This window comes from Macrobrachium nipponense, chromosome 5, assembly GCF_015104395.2.
Source record: "Macrobrachium nipponense isolate FS-2020 chromosome 5, ASM1510439v2, whole genome shotgun sequence".
Classification (NCBI taxonomy): domain Eukaryota; kingdom Metazoa; phylum Arthropoda; class Malacostraca; order Decapoda; family Palaemonidae; genus Macrobrachium; species Macrobrachium nipponense.
The window spans coordinates 111172040-111196136 of record NC_061107.1 but is presented as its reverse complement, the minus strand read 5'-3'; the positions used below and the strand labels follow the sequence as shown (position 1 = coordinate 111196136).

At 37.0% G+C, this 24097-nt stretch overlaps 2 protein-coding genes across 2 annotated transcripts in view; one reads left to right on the top strand and one right to left on the bottom strand.

Annotated features, from left to right (window-relative positions):
• Positions 1–15403, top strand: part of LOC135215597 (DNA-directed RNA polymerases I and III subunit RPAC1-like) — a gene marked incomplete in the record, with an annotated part of 203489 nt that extends 188086 nt beyond the window's left edge. The window contains 5 exon segments of the mRNA XM_064250488.1: positions 5439–5585; positions 6219–6374; positions 14504–14620; positions 15198–15251; positions 15254–15403. Coding sequence (XP_064106558.1) covers positions 5439–5585; positions 6219–6374; positions 14504–14620; positions 15198–15251; positions 15254–15324 — 545 coding nt within the window.
• LOC135215595 (transient receptor potential cation channel trpm-like) overlaps positions 1–24097 on the bottom strand; it is a 655531-nt gene that overhangs the window by 610254 nt on the left and 21180 nt on the right. Inside the window, exon 2 of the mRNA XM_064250472.1 lies at positions 16559–16747. The gene's annotated coding sequence lies outside the window, so the exon portion shown is untranslated. The remainder of the gene's footprint in view (positions 1–16558; positions 16748–24097) is intronic.

The window sequence follows — 24097 nt, the reverse complement described above, 5'->3', positions numbered from 1 at the left end:
AGATAAGAACGTCTCCTCGCCAATGTAACCTTGGAGGAAGTCTCGGAGGAGGAAGAAACGAAAGAAGTAGGAATCTCTGATTATAAGAGACTTTCTGCATTACTACTTCAGGAGTTTGGGGACTCGCTGTGTTCGGCTGATCCTCCTTCGCCAGGATCTCTGCTATCGAGTACTAAGTTGGCAAAATCCCCCTCTTTTGTCAAGATGCGGCCAACTCTCTCTATGAGAAAGGCCATCAAGAATCTGGAGAACTGGCTCCTGGTTAGAGGAGGCAGGTAAGACGGTGTGTGTCCTCCGTCTAGATTGACAGGTAGCCGGGTGCTGGTACGGCACGAATGGAACCCATGGGGTTAGGCCTTCCGGCTTCCGCAAACGCGGATTTTTCTGCTCTGGTGGACTCATCTAGAAGACGCTCTCTACTATCAGCTAAAGCATCTTGGGGGAATGTGCGAGATGGACCATTTACTCAAGGGTCTATTTCGCACATTAGAAGTCTTCAACTTCATGGATTGGGCCTTAGGAGCTCTAGCAAAAAGAGTGCAGGATCCGGAGTTTGTGACAATGGAGGTGTTATCAAGTGTCCTTTCGTGCCTGGACAAGGCATTCATGGATGGATCCACAGAAGTAGCCTCTCTCTTTGGAGCAGGAGTGCTCAAAAAGAGATCAGTGCACAGCTCGTTTCTCTCCAAGTCTGTTTCTCCCTTGCAGAGAGCCTCTTTGCTTTTTTCCCCACTCTCGGAATACCTTTTTCCTCAGGAGACAGTGAGGGACATTTCTAGGTCACTGTCGGAGAAAGCTACGCAAGATCTTCTTGCTCAGTCCGCCAAGAGGCTTAAACCTGCTGTGCCGATGGCTAAGAGAGAGGGAGCAACGAATAAAGTGTCCTTCCAACAGCCCTTTCGAGGAAGAACAACCTCAAGACCCGCACCTAAGAGTAGAAGGCCGTTTAAGAGAGGACGATCTTCTCGAAGACCATTCTCAAAGCCGCAGTGAGACAGGAGTCCTCCAGACTCCAGTAGGAGCCAGACTTTTGAGGTTCGCGAAAGTCTGGGCTCGGAGAGGGGCGGACAACTGGTCCCTCTCGATCTTCGAGAGAGGATACCTGATACCCTTCAGGGAAAAACCTCCCTTAACCACCACTCCAAGGGAGTTTAGCGGCAAGATACAGAGATACCTTAAAGAACAACGCACTATTACATCTGGTGCAACGATGCTAGAAAGAAGGCTATAGAAAAGGTATTAGACATTCAATCTCCAGGCTTTTACAATCGCCTCTTTCTGGTACAAAAGTCTCGGGGGAGTGGAGACCAGTGCTGGACGTAAGCGGTCTGAATCACTTTGTGATCAAAACAACGTTCACGATGGAGACGACGTCTTCAGTTCTTTCAGCGCTAAGACAAGGGGATTGGATGGTGTCATTGGATCCATAAGCAAGATGCCTCCTATTTCATGTACCCATCCATCCCTCGTCCAGAAGGTATCTAAGATTTATGATACAGGGCCAAGTATTTCAGTTTCGCGCCCTTTGTTTCGGTCTTTCCACAGCTCCCCAAGTTTTCACGGGATTGATGAAAACCTAGCACATTGGCTACATTTAAAAGGAATAAGGATATCTCTGTATCTCGACGATTGTTGATTCGCTCGCAATCCAGGGATCAGTGTCTGGAGGACCTAAGGTCGACGTTGGACTGACTCAGTCCCTGGGACTGTTAGTGAACCTCAGGAAATCCCAGATGGATCCCCAGCAAAGCATTGTCCTATCTGGGGAATTCTGATGGATTCTCGGGGTTTTTCAAGTGTTTCCGTCCATAGAAAGACAGGAACGGTGCATTCTAAAAGTGAAGACCTTCCTAGAGAAAGAAACAATGTTCCGAAGAGGGAATGGATGAGTCTTCTGGGGACCCTCTCCTCGTTGGAACAGTTCGTTTCTCTAGGAGGCTTCACATAAGACCTCTTCATTCTTCTTGAAGGAGAAGTGGGACCGAAGAATCAGGATCTGGGAATTTTCTTTTCCTCTGCCCAGAGGTATAAAGGAAAGCCTCAGCTGGTGGTTAGAACCAGGCAGACTGAACGAGGGACTATCGCTGCAGTTACCGAACCCCTCCCTAGTGTTGTTTACAGACGCTTCGGAGACGGGATGGGGGGCGACGTTTGGGCCCCGAGAGAAGTGTCAGGCACCTGGAAGTGGGGAACAGGTGTCCTGGCACATCAACGAGAAAGAGTTAGTGGCAGTGCATCTAGCTCTCAGACAGTGGGAATCCTAAGTCGCGAACTCGGTGTTGCAGGTAAATTCAGACAACACGACAGCTCTAGCCTACATAAGAAAACAGGGGGGGACTCACTCCCTCTCACTGTACAAGAAGGCGAAAGAGCTTCTTCTATGGTCAAAGGAGCGGAACATCACACTCTTAACGAGGTTTATACAAGGCGAGAAAAACGTCAGAGCAGACTTGTTGAGCAGGAGAGACCAAGTCATTTCCACGGAGTGGACTCTAAACTCAGAGGTCTGCAATCAGATTTGGAACCTATGGGGAAGGTCAAACATAGACCTGTTTGCAACTCATTGGAATGCCAGGCTGGAGAACTACTGCTCTCCGATTTCGGATCCAAGGGCAGTAGCAATCGACGGCCTCCTCCTAAATTGGGAAGGAATAGACGGCTACGCCTTTCCTCCTTTCAAGATCATAGGAAACGTCATAAGGAAGTTTGTTTTTTGACCGAAAGGAGCGAAATTGACCCTAATCGCCCCATTTTGGCCAGCTCAAGAGTGGTTCACAGAGGTACTGGAATGGATGATAGATTTTCCAAGGTACCTTCCTTTACGGAACGATCTTCTCAGACAGCCCCACTTCGACAGATACCACAAAAACCTCCCCGCGCTCGGTCTGACTGCCTTCAGACTGTCGAAGGACTCGTCAGAGCGAAGGGGTTTTCACGCGCGGCTGCAAAGGCAATTGCAAGAGCCAGGAGACCGTCAACTTTACGCGTGTACCAGTCGAAGTGGGAAGTGTTCCGAAGGGGGGCCAGGAATCAGAATGTATCCTCTTCCAGTACCTCTGTGACGGAAATAGCAGATTTCCTGTTATATTTGAGACAATAATGTAACCTTGCAGTCTCGACTATAAAAGGTTATAGAAGTATGCTTTCATTGGTGTTTAGACATACAGGACTAAACATCACGGATGACAAAGATTTACACGATTTGATTAAATCATTCGAGACTTCGAAGTCCAAGACAGCCAGACCACCCAGCTGGAACCTGGATGTGGTGCTAAGGTTTCTCATGTCAGATAAATTTGAACCTCCCAATAACTCATTGTTTAGGGACTTGACTAGGAAATCTATTTTCCTCTGCATTAGCATCAGCTAAAAGGATAAGTGAACTCCAGGCTTTAGAAGGCACAGTGGGCTTCAGGAAGGATTCTGCAGTGTGTTCATTTAACCCCCTATTTTAGAAAAATGCGAATCCTTCTAAGCCTTGGCCAAGGGGACGTTTGAAGTTAAAGGATTGACTTCCCTGGTAGGGAGAGAGATAGAGAGAACCTTGTGTCCGGTAAGGATCCTCAAGTTCTATCTAGAGAGGAAAAAGCAAATAGGAGGAAACTCAGAGAGCCTTTGGTGCTCAGTAAGAGATCCGAGAAGAACGATGTCAAAGAATGCACAGGCATTCTTTATCAGAGATATTATTACAGAAGCACATATTTCCTGTGAAGAGGAACATCTCGGGCAGTTGAGAGTTAAAGCACATGAGGTCAGAGCCGTAGCAACCTCATTAGCTTTCCACAAGAATATGTCGATAAAGGACTTAATTGGATCCACATATTGGAGATGCAATTCTGTGTTTGCGTCTAACTATTTGAGAGATGTACGTGTAACTTATGATAAGTGCTTCTCTCTCGGACCTTACGTGTCTGCGGATTCGGTGCTGGGACAGGGGGCTGAAACCAATCTAGCTTAGTTTAGATGGATTAGGAATTTTAATCTTGTGGAGTTGTTTTTTATGGTCGATTGAAAGTGGTCAGGGAAAAGTACCACTTTCAATTTGTAGTGTATAACAAAGTAGTGTGGTCAGGTGGTCGAGATTGGTTGTTTTCATGCTCCTTGTAATGGTTTGGACCTAGGCTCTGTCTTGTAAGAGGGTTAGTCCCCGTTGATACGACAAAGGTGAAGGCTCTACCATGTAAGTGGGATAGGCCCCATTGGTACGATCCGAAATAAGGCTCTGTCGAGTAAGCGGGCTAGCCCCCATTGACATGATCCAGAAGAGTTCTCAGTGACAGGTCTCATCCTCACTGGAACTCTTGAGGCAAGCAGACTCATAGACAGTACTCATGAAGTCTTCTGCCCAATAAGGTAGGAATCAAGGTATTTAAGTTTATTTATAGTACCTACAACAAAAGTTGTTTTCCCTGTTTTTTGAATTGCTATTCATATTGAGTAACTATCTCTTACCCTCCTCCAAGGGTGCCAATCAGCTAAGTATATATCTGCCGGGTAAGTTGCATGTGTAAAAATGAAATTGTTAAGATACAATAAAGTTTTACACATACTTACCTGGCAGATATACGTATACATTTAATGGCCCACCCATCCTCCCCTCAGGAGATAGGGGGAAGAAAAATTCTGTCAGAAAACGGGAATGATTCCTATTACCGCCACCCAGCGGCGGTAGGGGGTGATCACCTGACCTACCTGTAGCGTGTGCCGCGAGTTTTGAATTCTGTCGGACGTCAGAGACATAAGCTAAGTATATATCTGCCAGGTAAGTATGTGTAAAACTTTATTGTATCTTAACAATTTCATATTTCATTGTTTATTGGTCAATTTAGCTTTATTATAAAATTTACTGGGTGTTTTTGTAGGGCTTGGAACGAATTAGGCAATTTACATATAAAATGTGGTTCAAGAAACGAAAAAATCAGGTTACGAAGGCCGTTTCGGAACGGATTAATTTCGTATCCTGAGGCACTACTGTATATAGGAGTTTCATTTTGTATCCATGTAGGCTAGGACGCTTTTTTCTGTTATCTCACTGAGCTACTGTATCGTAAGCCATGTTTTTAGTTTATAAAGTAGCATCTTTTAAGAATTTTAGCTGTCTAACCTATACTAAAACTTGCCATCAATGGTTTACCTTTAAATGCTTTAAACCTTTGATGATCTGATATTTTGTAACTGTCAAGGGATTGTAGAATGTCACATTCTACCTTGAAAGAATTTATAACAATGTAAATACTCAATTTTGGTTGCAGAGCAATTTTAATAAGTCTGGCAAAGATCTGTTTTTATCATCCAGATTAATTAGAACACACTGTAGATATATATATCATATAATTCATGCTTATAATTTAAATAGTTTCATTGTCGTTGGATAATCATTAATTCAACTTCCATGAACACGTATTGGGGAAATATATTTAAATATTTTCTCTCTGCAGTTCTCTCTTCAAGTTTGACATGGGCACCAATTGGCAATCAGACAGATATATTTCAGCCTGCAAACATGGGGCCTTTACACGATGACATTCTGCTTGCAAAAATGAACCCAGGTCATTTAATACATTTAGAAGCTTATGCTGTAAAAGGTTGGTATTTCATTTCATTTTGTATGTTTATTTCCTTTTAATACTGTCTTCAGATATTCAAAGCATCATTTAAAAGTAGATATTTTTATTTCTGCAATTACGTATATGCATCTTTTTTGGTCCTTTTGCCTGAGTTGTTTGTACTAGTCATTTTGTGACCACATTGTAATTGGCTTTTTTATGGCCTTTGTAGCCTTTATAATTTAGTGTAGGCTGTTAAGAATATTTTACCTATTGTATTTACAGCAATTTTTCAACAAACTTCTTTACTTATCAGCTTCTTCATTATGGATTTTGTTCTGTTACCCCTTTAGACATGATGCATTTTGCTCATTAATCTCAAGTACTTTTTTATGGTATATATAACTTTAACATTCAAATTTAGGCTATACCATATGGTCTTTGTTATTTATCAAGAAGGCCAGACTTCTTGAAGTATTTTATTAGGTGAGGCTACGGCTTATATTTATCCAAGGTGCTTAAAATGTTCCTGCTGTCTTAGTGTCACAATCACAAGTATTGTGTGGAATATTTTGTGTTAAATCTTTTGATTATTTATATTCAATAAATTTTTCCATTAGTTTAACAAGTTCAATGCTTTCAGTGTTTCCTTGAAAAAAATTTTTTTTTCAGGCATTGGCAGTGATCATGCAAAATTTCAACCAGGAATTGCTTCATATCGTTACCTTCCTGAGATTCAGTTAACTCGGGAAGTTGAAGGAGACCAAGCAGAACTGTTACAAAAGTGTTTTTCTCCAGGAGTCATAAATATTGTTACTAAACCTGATGGTAAGTATTAAAAAAGGGATTTTGATGAAGGAAAAATCTATTTATGGGGAGAGACCTGTGTCGCCCTGTGAAAAGAATCCTGCTATCCACTTTCCTAGTAAAATAGTTTCTAAATATACCAGAGAAAAAAAGCTAGCATTGGTATGCAGAGGTTACTATCCTCGCGTGAGCACCCAAAGGGCGTCGGGTATAAAGTTCAGGGCGTGTGGAAGCCACTATTCACAGGTCTCCTGCCATGTAGAGTTTTCCCTCTCAAAAACCCCCATATAGGGTGAGTCGAGTCAACGGTCACTCCTACATCGCCTTCATACTACTACTGTTAATACCCGACTCGAGCGACATCTGCAAATCCTGTTTAGAAACCTTTTCAAAAGTGACACGTTTTTTCTTGCTCGGTCTTTACCGCTTTTGGTGTGTGTTTTATACGATGGCCTCTTCTGAGATGTCTCCTACACCGAAGTTGAGTACCCCAGTTTATGTTTTTCCACATACGTATTATTAAGTTGCGGACCTTATGTGGCCCGTGGTCCCGTAGAAAAACTATTTATACTAGAAAAGTGGATAGCAGGATTCTTTTCACCGGCGAACACAGGTCGACCCAGAAATGAATCTTGCAGTATGTGTGTGTGTACATTGTAGCCAATCTTGTGAGAATTGAGAATTTTAGCTCTCAGATCAAGTTAAATTTTGTATAAATTGGATTGTGAGATCAAAAGAAATGCATTAAGAGAAAAAAACAGTTTAAAAGACTTGGTTAGAAATGCATTAACATTAACCCTCTTACGCCGACTGGACGTATTTTACGTCGACATTTTTTGTCTCCCGTGTGCCGACTGGACGTATTTTACGTCGACATTTTTTGTCTCCCGTGTGCCGACTGGACGTATTTTACGTCGACTTACAAAAGTTTTTTTTTAAATTCGCGGAAAAATACTTATAGGCCTACCAGCCTAAAACTTTTGAATCACGCGCCTTGGGGGATGCTGGGAGTTCACAGATCAAGGTGTTGTTTTGTTTACAATCGTTACGCAGGCGTGCAAGCGCGAATTTCTTTCTTGCCGCACTAAAAAGTATCTGTGACACATCTCGGAAATTATATCGTCACTTTGACATAATTTTTGTACCATTGTAAATTAGCCGTTACATGAAGTATTATATATGAAAATGTGCACATTTTTATGTAGAATACAACAATAAAATACTCATGATTGTAGCTTATATCAGTTTTGAGATATTTTCATATAAATAACGATAATTGCCAAAATTTCAACCTTCGGTCAACTTTGACTCTACCGAAATGGTCGAAAAACGCAATTGTAAGCTAAAACTCTTATATTTTAGTAATATTCAATCATTTACCTTAATTTTGCAACTAATTGGAAGTCTCTAGCACAATATTTCGATTTATGGTGAATTTATGAAAAAACTTTTTCCTTACGTCCGTGCGGTAACTCTTCCGAAAAAATCATACATGCGATTGTGGTAATGTTTGCACCATTTTAAAATTAGCCGTTATATAAAGTTTTATATATGGAAATGTGCGCAATTTCATGCAAATACAACTAAAAACAACCCATGGTTGTAGCTTTTATCAGTTTTGAGATATTTTCATATAAATAACGATAATTGCCAAAATTTCAACCTTCGGTCAACTTGGACTCTACCAAAATGGTCGAAAAACGCAATTGTAAGCTAAAACACTTATATTCTAGTAATATTCAAGCATTTACCTTCATTTTGCAACAAATTGGAAGTCTCTAGCACAATATTTCGATTTATGGTGAATTTATGAAAAAAATAAATTTTCTTTACGTCTGCGCGGTAACTCTTCCGAAAAAATCATACGTGCGATTGTGGTAATGTCTGCACCATTTTAAACTAGCCGTTACATAAAGTTTTATATATGAAAATATGCGCAATTTCATGTAGAATACAACAATAAAATAATTGAAGGTTGTAGCTTTTCTCATTTTTGAAATATTTGCATATAAATCCCGATAAATAGAAAAAAAACCACGTTCGGTCAACTTTGACTCTAGCGAAATGGTCGAAAAACGCAATTGTAAGCTAAAACTCTTACAGTCTAGTTATATTCAGTCCTTTATCTTCATCTTGAAACAAATTCGAAGTCTCTAGCAAAATATTTAGATTTATGGTGAATTTAAAAAAAAATCTTTCCTTCCCTCCGCACGTGGATTCTCCGCCACAAATCTCCGAAATGCGTATGTCCCATTCTCGGAATATTTGCTCCTTTTCATATTAGGCATTTCATAGAGTTTTATATATGAAAATGTGCGCAATTTCATGTAGAATAAAACGAAAAATATTTGAAGGTTGTAGCTTTTCTTATTTCTGAAATACATAATTGCATATAAAAAATATATATATAAAAAAATTCGACATTCGGTCAACTTTAACTCGTCAGATATGGTCGAAAACTGCAATTGTAAGCTAATACTCGTACAGTATAGTAATATTCAATCATTTGTCTTCATTTTGAAAGAAATTGGAAGTCTCTAGGACAATATTTAGATTTATGGTGAATTTTTGAAAAAAATATTTGTTTACGTCCGCGTGTTACGAATTCATGCATTATTTTGTGATAATATTTTCTCTGTGTTGCTTTTATCGTTTTACAATGTGTTATATACCAATATGATTGCTATTTAGTGTACATTACAACGAAAAAAAAGTAACTTGTTACCTTTAACCATTTTGCACACAGCGCGATTTGAATATAATTATATAGTATGAAATTTCGTTTTTGCGCTATCATATATTGCATTATTTATATATGATAATGATAATTTTTTTCATTTCTGATGGTTGCATACTAAACTTCAGCCAATGAAAAAAAAAGGAGCCAAAAATGAACTCTTAATCTTGAAAACTAAGCGCGCTATGATTTTTTGAAAAAAATATTTTTTCCGCTTCCGCGCTCACTCTGAAACACCTCCGGCACACGGGGGAGAATTTTTTTTTTACCGCTTCGGCGTAAGAGGGTTAAGAGAAAAAAAGTTTAAAAAACTTGGTTAAGTGAAAAGATATTGCTGGCCTACTGCTCAATAGAATCCCAGTGATAAACAGGGCTAAATTTGATAAATACCACATGTGTTTATGTTATTGTTATTATATTGAAGAGGATCTCCTCTAAGGGCTGCTTGTTGAATATGATAGCAATTTCTGAATTGATCTTAGTATCCTTTCTTGATGAAATTTGTATCCAATAAATTACATTACCTAATTCCTTTATGGGCCTGTGAAAATGTAGGTTCCCTGATTGATAGGTTTGCTTTCAAGTATACAAAGCCATTCAAACAATGCATTGTAGTGCCTTGTTTTCTCTTATTTGTTGATTTCTTGGGTGACTGAACGTCATCATCCTCTTCATCACATGACTATCCACAACGTCATGGATGATTTTTCTTTGATAAGTAACTGATGCCCAGGGCCTCCTTCATCCTATTCAAGTCGGTCCTCTTTATCTTAGTGGGTTAAGGATTGACCAGCTTTCTAGAAGGCAGCTAAGATATTACTGGATTCAAAGTCACTGAAGCCTTGCTCCTCCTTGACTACCATCACTACATTAAAAATCATGAAAATAGTGTAAGTTCGCAGTAGCATCAATTAGATGATAGGTCAGTCACCACAGGAACAACCCATGATTACAGGGTTGGCCAGGCAACTGTTAGTCACAATGGTTCTGCATCCACCTTGTCTAACATGCTTACCAGATTATTTGTTTGAAATATTTTTGTTTTAACACTCAGACTTATTATTATTCTTATATAATAATAATAAATAACAAAATCCAGTAAGTTTAGGTGCTACTGTACTAATTTCCATAAAGTAAATTATGTTGCCAATGCCTAATTCCTCCTCTTCAAGTATTCAGGACACTTCATGTAGGAGAGGCACATCCTGTGTTGCTAAGGGTCCAGCAAGGATATTGTAACTAAGTTTGATACATTTGAGTTATCAATTAGTTGAGGGTTTAAAGTATTGTTTTCAGGAGGATAATGCACGTAATCCTACCTTTTTCTGCATAAGCACTTCCGTAGAGGTGTGTGACAGTTATCCATCAAGATGGAAGTGGTGGGATGTATTTTCAGTTTTCCATGACTATGATTAAAAAATAAAAGTAATATTAACTGTGAATCATGTTTTCTGCAATAAATAATAATGGACCAGTAGCAAGTGCATCAAACATCAACACAATTGGAGGTGATGAAAGCAAAACAAAATCCTGAGATTCATTTGATTTGTGTCATGTAACAGACAGCATGAGCTCCTGCCATCATTTTTATGTTATATTGTAAATTGGGGTGAGGACCATGCCTTTGCATTCAATCGGATCCAACATTTTCTGACAGGAAGAGCCTGTTCTTCAGTAGGTCTTCTCGCCACCTCTGCAACCACTTTCTTATCACATATAGTTCCTCATTGGACGAGTGATTTGTGTGCTCGGCTACCAATCCGGTGGTCTGAAGTAAGGATGTGCTCAAGTATCGGTATCAGCTAGTTTTTGTGGTATCCGCATCGGTGAATTTCTGGCCGATACTTTTGTCATTAGTATAGGAATTTAAAATCCTACCAAAATGTACATATTAATAAAGCCCACCAAATAAAGTTTGGCATAATATTAATTTTCTGTACCTCTTTTCATTTCCAGGATAATTATATTGAATATTATCTTTATTAAAATTATAATTTTAACTTAGTTCAGATGGTCCAAGTTCAGTATGAGTTGGAACTTGCAAAGGGATTTGTGCTATTTTGTGAGTTGAATGTTTTGTTGATCTATACCTCATAAACAAACTCTGGTCCTTTCTTAATCTTATTTTTATTTATGTACTGGTATCTCATTTTTCTTGGGATTACTTAACAGAACCAATTTATGTTCTGTAATGAGGCAAAGGATTAACCCCTCCATTACCAGGACCTTACATAATATAAATAAGTGAGTCTGTTAACTGTTTCTAGCCAGTATATAAATTAAAACTCAGAATAAAAGTATATACAGGCGGCCCTCGGTTAGCGGCACGGGTTCCGTTCCTGGCCGCCGACGCTGAGTGATTTTCGACACTAAGCGATTTTAAAGCCTACGGCCGCCGCACATCTTCTTTCGAAACTCTAGACCAGTCAAAGGCGCCGTAATGCCACAATGGCGCAATAAGTAAAATTATATTTATTATATTAATTCACTGTACAGTAGTACTGTACAGTACATTATAGCATTGTAAATACTGTAAAGTGAAAAAAGCCTAGCTTCAATCCTTTGGGTGTCTAGAGTATGTAAAGATATAATAAAGTTTATACAGTGTACAGGTAGCTGTAGTGTTCAAGTTACGATCATTAGTCTTACGATATTTTGATTTTATGAGAGATCAAATTACAATGGCCTAACTTTGTCCATCTTCTAGTTACATAAGTTCAATAACAGCAAAAGAGAATGATGAAAGTTTGGTTTTAACGTTATACTCGTTGAGTGAACGTGTACAGCCATGAACAACCGAATGAGAAACAACTTTTTTTTTTCTAAGTACAACCGAACTGGATAACATCCGTTTGGCTTGTATTTCAATCATCGTACTACAGTACACTATTACCGTAGTTGTTATAAATGGCATTATGTATAGAATAGAACTGAGATATCTTAATGTAATAACTTTATTCGCTATAGATCAAAGATCATTCGGGAAATATACTGTTAAATTTAAACCTAGTTATAACTGAAGCTGAGAAAACTGTTCCAGCTGCTAATGACTATTATCGTATATCGGCAACAAGGATAAAACTGCAGTAAATGTATGCCATCAAACACAACCATAGATAAAATTGGGATAATTTCATTTTAATCAAAACTACTGTGCTTGAAAGAACACATTTCAATCCGATATAAGGTAAATAACGTAAAGTTCGTATTACGATGATATAAAGGATTATTGCAAACGGAATCACGTAATTTTTTACGCAATAAACATGCTGCCAATGTAATCTGTTAACGAAAAAAAAAATGAGTTCACATTCACAACGAGACATATTCAATAAATATTTCCACCTAAAAACACGTTGTATAAGGAAAAATAACCTTGTCTCATATAAGTCAAGTATCTAGATATTCGTTTATGCTAACTAGAAGCAAGAGAATTAGCTCAAAATTGCGTTATGGTGAAACAAACTCACTGAGCATTATGGTGAAACAAACTCAGTCTCGTATTCATCAGCTGATTTCAAACCACAACATTGGCCGCTCCACGGAATACTGGCTTAAATTTGCTGTAGTATTTTATAATACAATAATATGAGAATACATACAATATTCTTGGATACAGTGAAATAATGTATAACTTTTTAAAGGCTTTATGGAAAAGATGCATAATTAATAAAATAACACCATGCATTTTTCGGAACAGTGGCGGACAAGAACGAACATGAAAAAACATCCCCTTACAACGTGGAGCGTAGTTACAAAGGCTGCCTTAATTTGTATCTTATTTATGTACAAAAATGAAATTACCTTTACGCAATACATTTTCATACACATTTTAAACATAAAAGGATAAACATTTAAAAAATCGACACATCGATCGCTAAATTTGCACTCTTTTTAACTCGATATTTTCAGAAGAGCGGCAGATGGCGGCATACAAGAACGAACATGAAAAAACATCGTAGTCGATAACTTGAAGGGCAGTTTCAAAAGCTGCCTTTTTATCACATTTCTGCACAGAAATAAAAATACCCTATTCGTAATATATTTTCATACACATTTTAAACATAAAAGCAAGCATAAACATTTATAAAATCGACACATCGATCGCTAATTTGCACTTTTTTTAAATCTATATTTTCGGAAGAGCGGCAGGCGGCGGCTTCACAAGAAAGAATATGAAAAAACATCGTATTTGATAACGAGAAGGGCAGTTTCAGAAGCTACCTTTGTATCATATTTCTGTGCAGAAATAAAAATACCTTTCACGTAATACATTTTCATACACATTTTAAACAAAAGCATGAACATTTATAAATCGACACATCCATAGCTAAATTTGCACTTATGTAACTCTATATTTTTGGCATAGAACAGCGTCAGAGGCATATATTTTACCCTAATACCTACGTAATGACTCCATAAAATTTGTTAATATAATTTGCATAACCTTCATGATCTGAACGGCATTTCTACAAATGTATGAACTCGTTAGACAATGGCGCTAGCAGCGCCGTTAACTGAAAATTGTGCCATAAAAATACCTTTAAAATGCCTTATTTTTTTAATGAATATTTTTGATGACAGCCGTAAAACTGATTTGCCGTTGAGCGATTGCACCATTAACCGTGGGCCGCCTGTATTGGTGATTTCAGATTGCTCGTCACCCCATGAATTCGAGTAAGTAGTACTACGTACCTAAATTGTTAAGTCTTCTAATGGTAACAATAATATAAGCCAAACTATCCAGGTAATAAAGGGATTAAATACTTAATACTTATACTTGATGTTGTTTTTCAAGATAACTTATGCCTTTGAAATTGTTCATGTAACCCTATTATATGACCTTAGAGCTTTTGAACCTTTAATAAACAACAACCTAAGAACAAGTATGATTTTAGACAATATATACTCCCCTAAGTAGCAGTGCTATGGAGGGAACAGGTATCAGTTTTAAAAGTTGGTATTGGTATCAGTGCATCCCTAGTCCAAAGTTCAATCCTCGGCTCAGGAATTTATTTCTGGTGATAGACCTTTTGTAGTACCACAATGCCGTGGAATTATACTTCTTTTGCAAACTCATCAAATATATTTTTTTTTCTTAATGTGAACTCTGTTGCGGTGCTACTGATTTAGACTAGTTTTCATTAGGAAGCAGCTTTATCTTGCTAATGCCTATTCCTCCTCTTTCAATCATTCCAGACACGACATGTGGTAGAAGCACATCTTGTTGTTAGTCTGACCAGCAAAGCTATACTGACTTCATGATGCCATATAAATCATCAATTCATTGTTGGGTTGAGTTAAAATCCATACTTTTTCGTACACCGCAGTTTTATGGTTGAATTTTTTTTTAATGTTGCTTGTTTCACATTCACGTCAACATTTGATTATTAATACCGAATCTTTTTTAAAGGTAAAAAAGTTGCAGAAGTTAATGATGCAAGGAATGATACTTGCTCCAGGAATGTCTTTGAATATGATAGTATCAAGGATGCTGTTAAACTAACAAGGAAAACTGATCATGTTATATGTAAGTATCCAAAAAGTACTAGTTTCAGATTTTTTGGTTTAACTAATTTCAGATTTGGTTTACCTGCATGTATTGTAAATTAAAAGCTAAATAAGACTATTTAAAATTACTCTAGGTTACTTCAGCAGTTTTGAGATTTTAAATTAGGGCATATAATACTGTTACTTTTAACACCTTGAATTTTAAGACTGAATGATTGTATTGTTTATGGAAATCTTGGAAAATTAAAGGCACTTCATTTAATTTACGCATTTATGTATCCTGATGCCAAGATGTTCAAAGTAAAGTCTTGATTTTACCTTTAAACCAACTTTAGCAATTAGCCAAGAAGGACATTGTATGGACATTGTATGACAATAATTATAAAATAAGTACCTTGCAAGAAGGAAGGTGTTTTATATATTTTTGTGGTTCTCATAGAGGGACTTGGCAGAGAATAGTATCAAGATAAACTTGACTCATTGCAAAGACCAAGAGTACAATGAAGATTCATGGCAGTATTGTATGGCTTACAGAACAATAAACATTTTGATACCATTACAACAATATTTTTTTTTTTATTGTTTTTCTGTTTCAGTTTATGTCGAGTCACAGAGTGCTTTGAAGAGCTTTGAAATTTTAGAAGAAGCAGTAACATAATGATTGGCAAGTGTGATACTCTCCTTACAGAAATTGAGAAGCATGTGGAAAGAACTACGGATTAAGAACTTGTCAGTTTTGGAAGGGCAATAAAGTTTGTGAAACGTAAATTTCTCTTTGTACTAAATAAAAATTCACCTATTACACTTAGTGTTATTTAGTCTGGAAACTGAAGTTTATAAATGTTATTTGTGTGGCTAGCCAGAAATGTTTAATCTTGCCTATCTCTCAATTTCAAAAGTCTTGTTAGGTTTTCATAAATCAAATTGAGTTAGTAAATATGCAGTGGGTTCCTGAGATCACTCGCTACATAACAGAGGAAATGTAGAGTCTATTATGAATTTGAGAAACAAATTGGGTAGTCCCTGGTAGTTTTGAAATAGCCAGGTGTTTGGTAGAACCTCAGGAATGTAGTAAGACCAGTAGGTGACTACAGTTAAAAGTTGGAATTTAATTAGGAAGAAGTTGGGTGGTGGTGATGATGGCCTAGCTAGGTGAATAAATATTAAATAGAAAAAGTACAAGCAAAAGTGCTGATGCCAAAGAAAGTTAACGCTGACAGGAAACTAAATTCTCGCTAAATGAAAGGAAGACGACCAAATGTAGTGTCCATAGTGCCTCAGTGGCGTGGTTGGTTTGGTGTTTGCTTCCCACCTCGGTGGTCGGAGGTTAGATTCTGGGCCATTCCATTGAGGAGTGAGAGATGTGTATTTCTAGTGATAGAAGTTCACTCTTGACGTGGTTCGGAAGTCACTTAAAGCCGTTGGTCTTGTTGCTGAATAACCATTGGTTCCATGCAACGTAAAAACACCATACAAACAAAAATGTGACCATAATGGTGCATGATAATTCTCGTACAACCAAGCAGTGGATTCAGGGTCAGAAACCAGTTTCCCAAATACTAAATCTGGTTCTTCACCGGGTTCTTCCTTTGATGGCTTTAAGTGTATACAAATACATGGAATTGGTATTTGTGTGATTTCCACAGTAAACCGTTATAGAAAAAAACACTTTTTATTCAAAATCAAGCAAAATTATAAAAGTTCGGTGACACTATCACTGGTTAAATTTAACACAATACTTCACAACAGTCTCACATGCTCACTCAACCCTGCCAATTACACTCAAATCATCATTTTACTTAAATCTTGGTGAATGTAAGTAATATCCCAGCACAGCACCTGGACTTGTTTACAGAATATAAATTTGTGCAGCCTCCAGTTGCTATAAGAGTACCTGGTACAAAGCAGACTGGAGTTACATATAACAAATAACCAGTGCAAAAATTTTAACACTTACCAGATTGTTAAACGTCACTCTGCCAAATTACATTCCAGCAAGCTTCAGCACAGAATTCAATTAGCTTGTGTCTCTAAGTCACACTGGTTGGAAGTACCAAGGGGCTACTGTATTTCAAAATTAAAAGGACCTTGCTCAGCCCTTACATGTTCAACTTACAACAGTTTGTAAAATCCAAATGTAAGCAGCCTGAAAAAGAAAAAAACTGTCAAACGCGTAAAGAGAGCTATAATCGCTGTAAATAATAACTGAAAAAGTCTAATACTTACCACATTGTTAAAACTTCACTCAGCTAAACTACAACAGAGCAGGCTCCAGCACAATACACTTTAATGCAATAAGCGTACCTCTCAATCAGACAACAGTTGGAGAAACCAGGGAATCTGTCTTTCAACAGCTTATATTGAAAAAATAATAGGCTATTTTAAAATTAAAAGGACGTTGCTCAGAAAGGACAAAGTTCAACTTACAACAGTTTGTAAAATTCAAATGTAGGCAGCCTAAAAAATAAAATGTCAAACAGGTGTAAAAGAGAACTATAATCGCTAAATATAATAAGACAAAAATTACAGTACTACGGTAAATCTGTCGACATAAAAATAACCTATTTTATTTTAGTACAGTGGGACCCCTGTACTCGCGTCCTCCAGATTCGTGGATTTATTTCTCTCTGGACCATATCTACACATTATTCACGAGAAATTCGCCTATACGCGGTATTTTTCTATGAGAAATATCCAGAAATTCCTGTTTTTTTTATCAATTTCATCATAAAATGCACTTTTTGTGATAAAACAATAAAAAAAAAATAGGTATAACAATTTTTTGTGGGTTTTTCTAAAGTTTTACTACCAAAATAGGTTGGTTTCAGCATTTTTATAGAGGTTCCACCTATTTGTATATGGGGGACCACTGTACTAGATGTAAATTTGTAAATTTATGGATACTAAAATGAATGTGAATGATCCATGAAACTGACTCCAGTTATTGAATATGGAATAAACATAATTTACTTTTGTTTTTCTTCAATTATGTTTGAAAGGCCTTATTAACTTATTTTTTGTGGTTCTCTATTTATATTGGTTAATTTCTTTTTTCTGTCAGATGAAATTTTTTAAAAGTTACATTTCAACTTGACTTCTTACTATCAGCATTATCTTACTAACTATTCTTGATGTAAACTATATGTGTAAATACGTTATTTTTGTTTTCACGTTTTACCTGACCATGAAGCGTATAAAAATTTTTTTCTCAAGGCGTGAGCAATTTAGCCCTCACACATAGAGGCTCACAATTAGGCCGAATGGACAATGTTATGAGGCCATTCAGCACTGCAATGCTCAATCATATTTGCATAACAACTGTAAAAGAATACAGTGGAACCTCAGTTTTCATACATAATCTGTTCCAGAACCTCCCATAAGGTCCAAAATGTACAAAAAATACATAAAATACATTTTATAGGGAAAAAACAGTTTTACATACAGAAAGCAATGAAAAATAAATATAAATGAATAATGAACATTTAACATCACTCTTACCTTTATGGAAAATGGAGAGAAGAGGGGGAGGAGGAGAAGAGGTTATTGTTTGGAAAGGGAATCCCCCTCCAAAGGGATTTCAGGTCTCAAGAACCTATCTGGGGTTACTTCTCTTTGTTTTTTACTGGCACTACCTGGGGTTACTTCCCTGCTTTGGTTTATACTGGCACTAGAGCCAGCTTGAGTCACTGGACCCCTGTCACACAATAAAACTGTCCAGAGACATTAATTTCAGCCGCCTCTTTAAAATTTGCCTAGAGCGGACACGGCATTGTATTAAAGATGTTGGAGACATGGATTACATCTTTGTTGGGACGATAATTCTCCACAAAATCTTTTACATCACTCCACTTTGTAAACATGTCCTTAATCACTGAAGTAGGCATATTACGTATGGCCATTTCCTTTCTAAATTTTTCAAACCAGCCTCTATTGGCCTTAAATTCATTAACAGCAGCACCTGTAGGCATTCTCATAATGTGATCAGCATGCAACACCCTCCAACACTGCTACGAAGTTCTTTCTTAAATTATATAATGTTTCTCGCCATTTTTACAGAAGGGGTGGCACTTGGAACTTTCTTTTGCCTCATGATGGTTTATTTGGCAGTTGTACTCAAATAAAAAAGCACAAAAAACAACGACCACAAAAAGCAGAATAGATAACGAGAAACACAGGATGCTTTGTTTGGCTGCTGGTATGGGGCAATATTCATGCAGTGGGCTCCAGAAGAAGCATTTCTGAGTGTGCGAAATCCAAGGAAACATACGAATCCCGAGACAAAATTTCACCAGAAAAAGCCTATGAAAACCGAATCATACGGAAACCAGGGCATATGAAAGCCGAGGTTCCACTACTTTATTAATTATAAAAAATCTAATAACACGCTAATCCTTATTATTAATAAAATAATAATGCTTATATAATAAGATAACCAGCTTTCACAAACCAGACAAGGATCAATAAGCCTAACCAAACATTTATAGGCTGATATTCAGCATCTTTCTAAATTTTGGTTATGAACAGATAGTAATAACTAAATAGTTTTGTCTTTTAACACTGTATACACAAAAACTAGGCCTACAAATTTTGTGTCCTAAAATAAGAGCCTCTTCAGACAGAAAATAATGGTGTAGGCAGAGTCACAAGAAAAAATGTAATACATGCCACAATTCTTGAAAAAAAAAATAAATACCTAAATAAGGTATTGATTACCTGCATGATACCCATTAGCACTTGACTCATTTGTTGGTTTAAGATTAGCCCAGCCTTATGCTAGCATAGGCTTTTGTTTTGGGGCGCATACTCCTGAACTGTAACCGAGTACTGGACCTTCCCTGAAAAAGCGGGATGCCATATGATAAAAACTAGCCATAGAATCTTCTTGGAAACTATCTCAATATATTTCCCACACCCAAATTATCTACAGGATACATACTGAAATAACCTAACCCAGCTTAACCTAACCTAGGGGCATGGCAAAAATACCACCCTGGTACAATACCAATGCTATAGGTAAATACATCTCAAGAATTTGTTTCCGGGACAACCTGCAACTGAGAAGTTATGTCCGTTCCCATGGCACATAGCTACATAAGGTGTTTTTGTCATCTAGCATACAGTTGCCAGATATCACTAGCTGAATACTGCCAAATGACGTATGTCTGAAACTAATTTTTCAAGTTTCTTGCCCTCAGAAAAAATCGCTTTTTCGCTTTTTCTCTGGTTTGGTTTTTTATATATAACACTACTATAAGCAGTAATAATATTTTTTGGGGTTCATCATACGTCTGGCATCGTGTCATACTGTTTATTTTGCTCCAAACTCTTCAAACCGAAATTACAGAATGATTGGAAGTCCCTATCTGAAAAGAGGAGTTTTGGTGGTACTCTTCGTACCACCTTTATGCACCCGGGGCGGTGTAGTAGACTTGAATGGTGGTACCCGCCTACCTCCAAACAAACTTTCGGTAATGAAGAGGTTAACCCTTGAACGCCGAAGCGGTAAAAAAAAAAAGTCTCCCGTGTGCCGGAGGTGTTTCAGAGCGAGCGCGGAAGCGGAAAAAATATTTTTTTCAAAAAATCACAGCGCGCTTAGTTTTCAAGATTAAGAGTTCATTTTTGGCTCCTTTTTTTGTCATTGCCTGAAGTTTAGTATGCAACCATCAGAAATGAAAAAAAATTATCATTATCGTAAATAAATAATGCGATATATGATAGCACAAAAACGAAATTTCATATATAATTGTATTCAAATGGTAACAAGTTACTTTTTTTTCGTTGTAATGTACACTAAATTGCAATCATTTTGGTATATAACACATTGTAAAACAATAAAAGCAACACAGAGAAAATATTATCACAAAATAATGCATGAATTCGTAACGCGCGGACGTAAACAATTATTTTTTTCAAAAATTCACCATAAATCTAAATATTGTCCTAGAGAATTCCAATTTCTTTCAAAATGAAGGCAAATGATTGAATATTACTATACTGTAAGAGTATTAGCTTACAAATGCAGTTTTCGACCATATCTGACGAGTTAAAGTTGACCGAATGTCGAGTTTTTTATATATATATTTTTTATATGTAATTATTTCGGAAATAAGAAAAGCTACAACCTTCAAATATTTTTCGTTTTATTCTACATGAAATTGCGCACATTTTCATATATAAAACTCTATGAAATGCCTAATATGAAACGGAGCAAATATTCCGAGAATGGGACGTACGCATTTCGGAGATTTGTGGCGGAGAATCCGCGCGCGGAGGGAAGGAAAGATTTTTTTTTTAATTCACCATAAATCTAAATATTGTGCTACAGACTTCGAATTTGTTTCAAGATGAAGATAAATGACTGAATATTACTAGACTGTAAGATTTTTAGCTTACAATTGCGTTTTTCGACCATTTCGGTAGAGTCAAAGTTGACCGAACGTGGTTTTTTTCTATTTATCGTGATTTATATGCAAATATTTCAAAAATGAGAAAAGCTACAACCTTTAATTGTTTAAGGTTGTATTCTACATGAAATTGCGCACATTTTCATATATAAAACTTTATGTAACGGCTAATTTAAAATGGTGCAAACATTACCACAATCGCACGTATGATTTTTTCGGAAGAGTTACCGCGCGGACGTAAAGAAAATGTTATTTTTTTCATAAATTCACCATAAATCGAAATATTGTGCTAGAGACTTCCAATTTGTTGCAAAATGAAGGTAAATAATTGAATATTACTAGAATATAAGCGTTTTAGCTTACAATTGCGTTTTTCGACCATTTCGGTAGAGTCCAAGTTGACCGAAGGTTGAAAATTTGTCACATCATTTTTTATATGAAAATATTTCAAATTTGATAAAAGCTACAACCATGGGTTGTTTTTAGTTGCATTTTGCATGAAATTGCGCACATTTTCATATATAAAACTTTATGTAACGGCTAATTTAAAATGGTGCAAACAATCGCATGTATGATTTTTTTCGGAAGAGTTACCGCGCGGACGTAAGGAAAAAGTTTTTTCATAAATTCACCATAAATCGAAATATTGTGCTAGAGACTTCCAATTAGTTGCAAAATGAAGGTAAATGATTGAATATTACTAAAATATAAGAGTTTTAGCTTACAATTGCGTTTTTCGACCATTTCGGTAGTCAAAGTTGACCGAAGATTGAAATTTTGGCACTTATCGTTATTTATATGAAAATATCTCAAAATGATGAAAGCTACAATCATGAGTATTTTTTTTGTTGTATTCTACATAAAATTGCGCACATTTTCATATATAATACTCCATGTAACGGCTAATTTAAAATGGTACAAAAATTATGTCAAAGTGCGGCAAGAAAGAAATTCGCGCTTGCGCGCCTGCGTAACGATTGTAAACAAAACAACACCTTGATCCGTGAACTCCAAGCATCCCCCATGGCGCGTGATTCAAGAGTTTTAGGCTGGTAGGCCTAAAAGTATTTTTCCGCAAATTTTTAAAAAAAAATTTTGTATGTCGACGTAAAATACGTCCAGTCGGCACCCGAGAGACAAAAAATGTTGACGTAAAATACGTCCAGTCGGCAGTAAAGGGTTAAGGGAACTCGCCTAATGCAATATTTTGGTATGTCTACAGAAGAAGTCCGCACGGACTGCCAGGAATGTAACTGCAGATACGACATCCGCTAGGGATCAGGGCGTCCAATGTACAGCCAGTTACAAAAGCGGTGTTGCCCCGCCAGGCCTGGCTCGATGAAATCATGCCCTTCTTGCCCTGAAAGTAGCCCACGTTCAGACAACCAGTACATAGTTAGAATGGTTCGAAAGAGAGGAAGAGGGAAATTACGGTAATCACGGAAAGAAATACAATATTGAATGAAATATATATGGGCAGAGCAGAGAGAGGAGAGAGAGAGAGAGAGAGAGAGAGAGAGAGAGAGAGAGAGAGCTTTAATTCCTGTTTAGTTATTAATCTAACGGATATACTTGAGACCTTCTTTACGAAACATGTTATCATATATTTTTTGGAAAATAATTATTATGAAATATTATCACATCGTATTGTTTTTAATCGTTATCACATTTTCTAAATGAAAAATGCCTTAAATATTGTTGGAACTGACTAATCATATTAATATTATTCTGACGAAAATATCTTTTTTAATTATCCTATAAGCACGTCTCTCTCTCTCTCTCTCTCTCTCTCATTCTGTCCTCCGTCTTATATCGCCTTGATTGACTATTTAAATAATGGTAGATGTTTGATATGCTATTTGGATGTGGCCAGGGATCACAAAACCATAAATGGCTACTCTACCAACTTGAGCTAAGCTGTATCTATTTTTGCCCTAGATTGACTGGTCTAGAATTACCTATATTACCAATAATATTCGAATCTGGTCACAAAGATGTTACACACCAGGTTTTGTAGCCGTGGGTTGTATAAGTCATCATAGCATCAACTTTGCAAAGATATTATTTTATTAATTAATCTATACTTAGAACATATTACTGGATATGCTAATATAGAACTACATATTTGTATTTATGGCATAACTTAGTTGAATTACCAGTATTTGAGTGTGATGGGCCACTTGGCTCCGCCCCTCGCAACCATCTAGGCTACTTATAGGAAGTATTCAATTCGCTATATTTCTTATATTATAGAATATTTATTATATTAATTCCGAAACTATTTATGAAAATAAATGATGTGTAATGAAATGCAGTGAAATGTGTGCATCGGTGCATTAACATAATGATGGTGAGGTATAAAGTATGTAGGTGTTGCAAAACCGTATACTATTAACATATTTTTTAGTGTCTCAAATTATTTGGTGATACTCTTTAGACCTGGTCAGATCAGTCACATCTTAGCTAACCATCCCCCCTCCCCCTACCGCCCCCACCCCCAACCCCACCTCCGGCTCACGCATGCTCACTCACCTCACTCCGTCTCTATTCGTAGCTTCAGCGGCTAATATCCAATCCAACACACCTTGTTCCCCCTCCAAGCTATTCAAGAAACCCACCACATTCGATATCTCCTATTCATTAGTGTTTTACATAGTCACGTTTTTATTTTTTGTAATAAAATAATTGTAAACATTTGGAAAATGTAATGATGTATGAAATACTGTCATCTGAGTATTATTTTTCCTTCCAAAAAACATCCCTCAGAACAATTTCATAATAACTGTAAGACATTGAAATACCAAACATGAGGAGGTGCGGGTATAGAAAGGTTATTTATAACAAGGTGGGGGTTTAAAGGTATTAGGGACAGGTGACACTGGGTGACATTAATAAGTCTTGGCGGGTTCATTTATCAACATTTATAAGGTAACGATAGTAATAACTTTACAGATCGTAGTTAATATAAACGATTCTAAGTCGCCATCACGCCTGGCACATAGCTTTACAGGGTTACTGAGATCATCTTTGTATATCTGGTTAATGTCTCACTATCGTTTGCGTTATGAATCCTGGTTCTCCCACGACGTAAC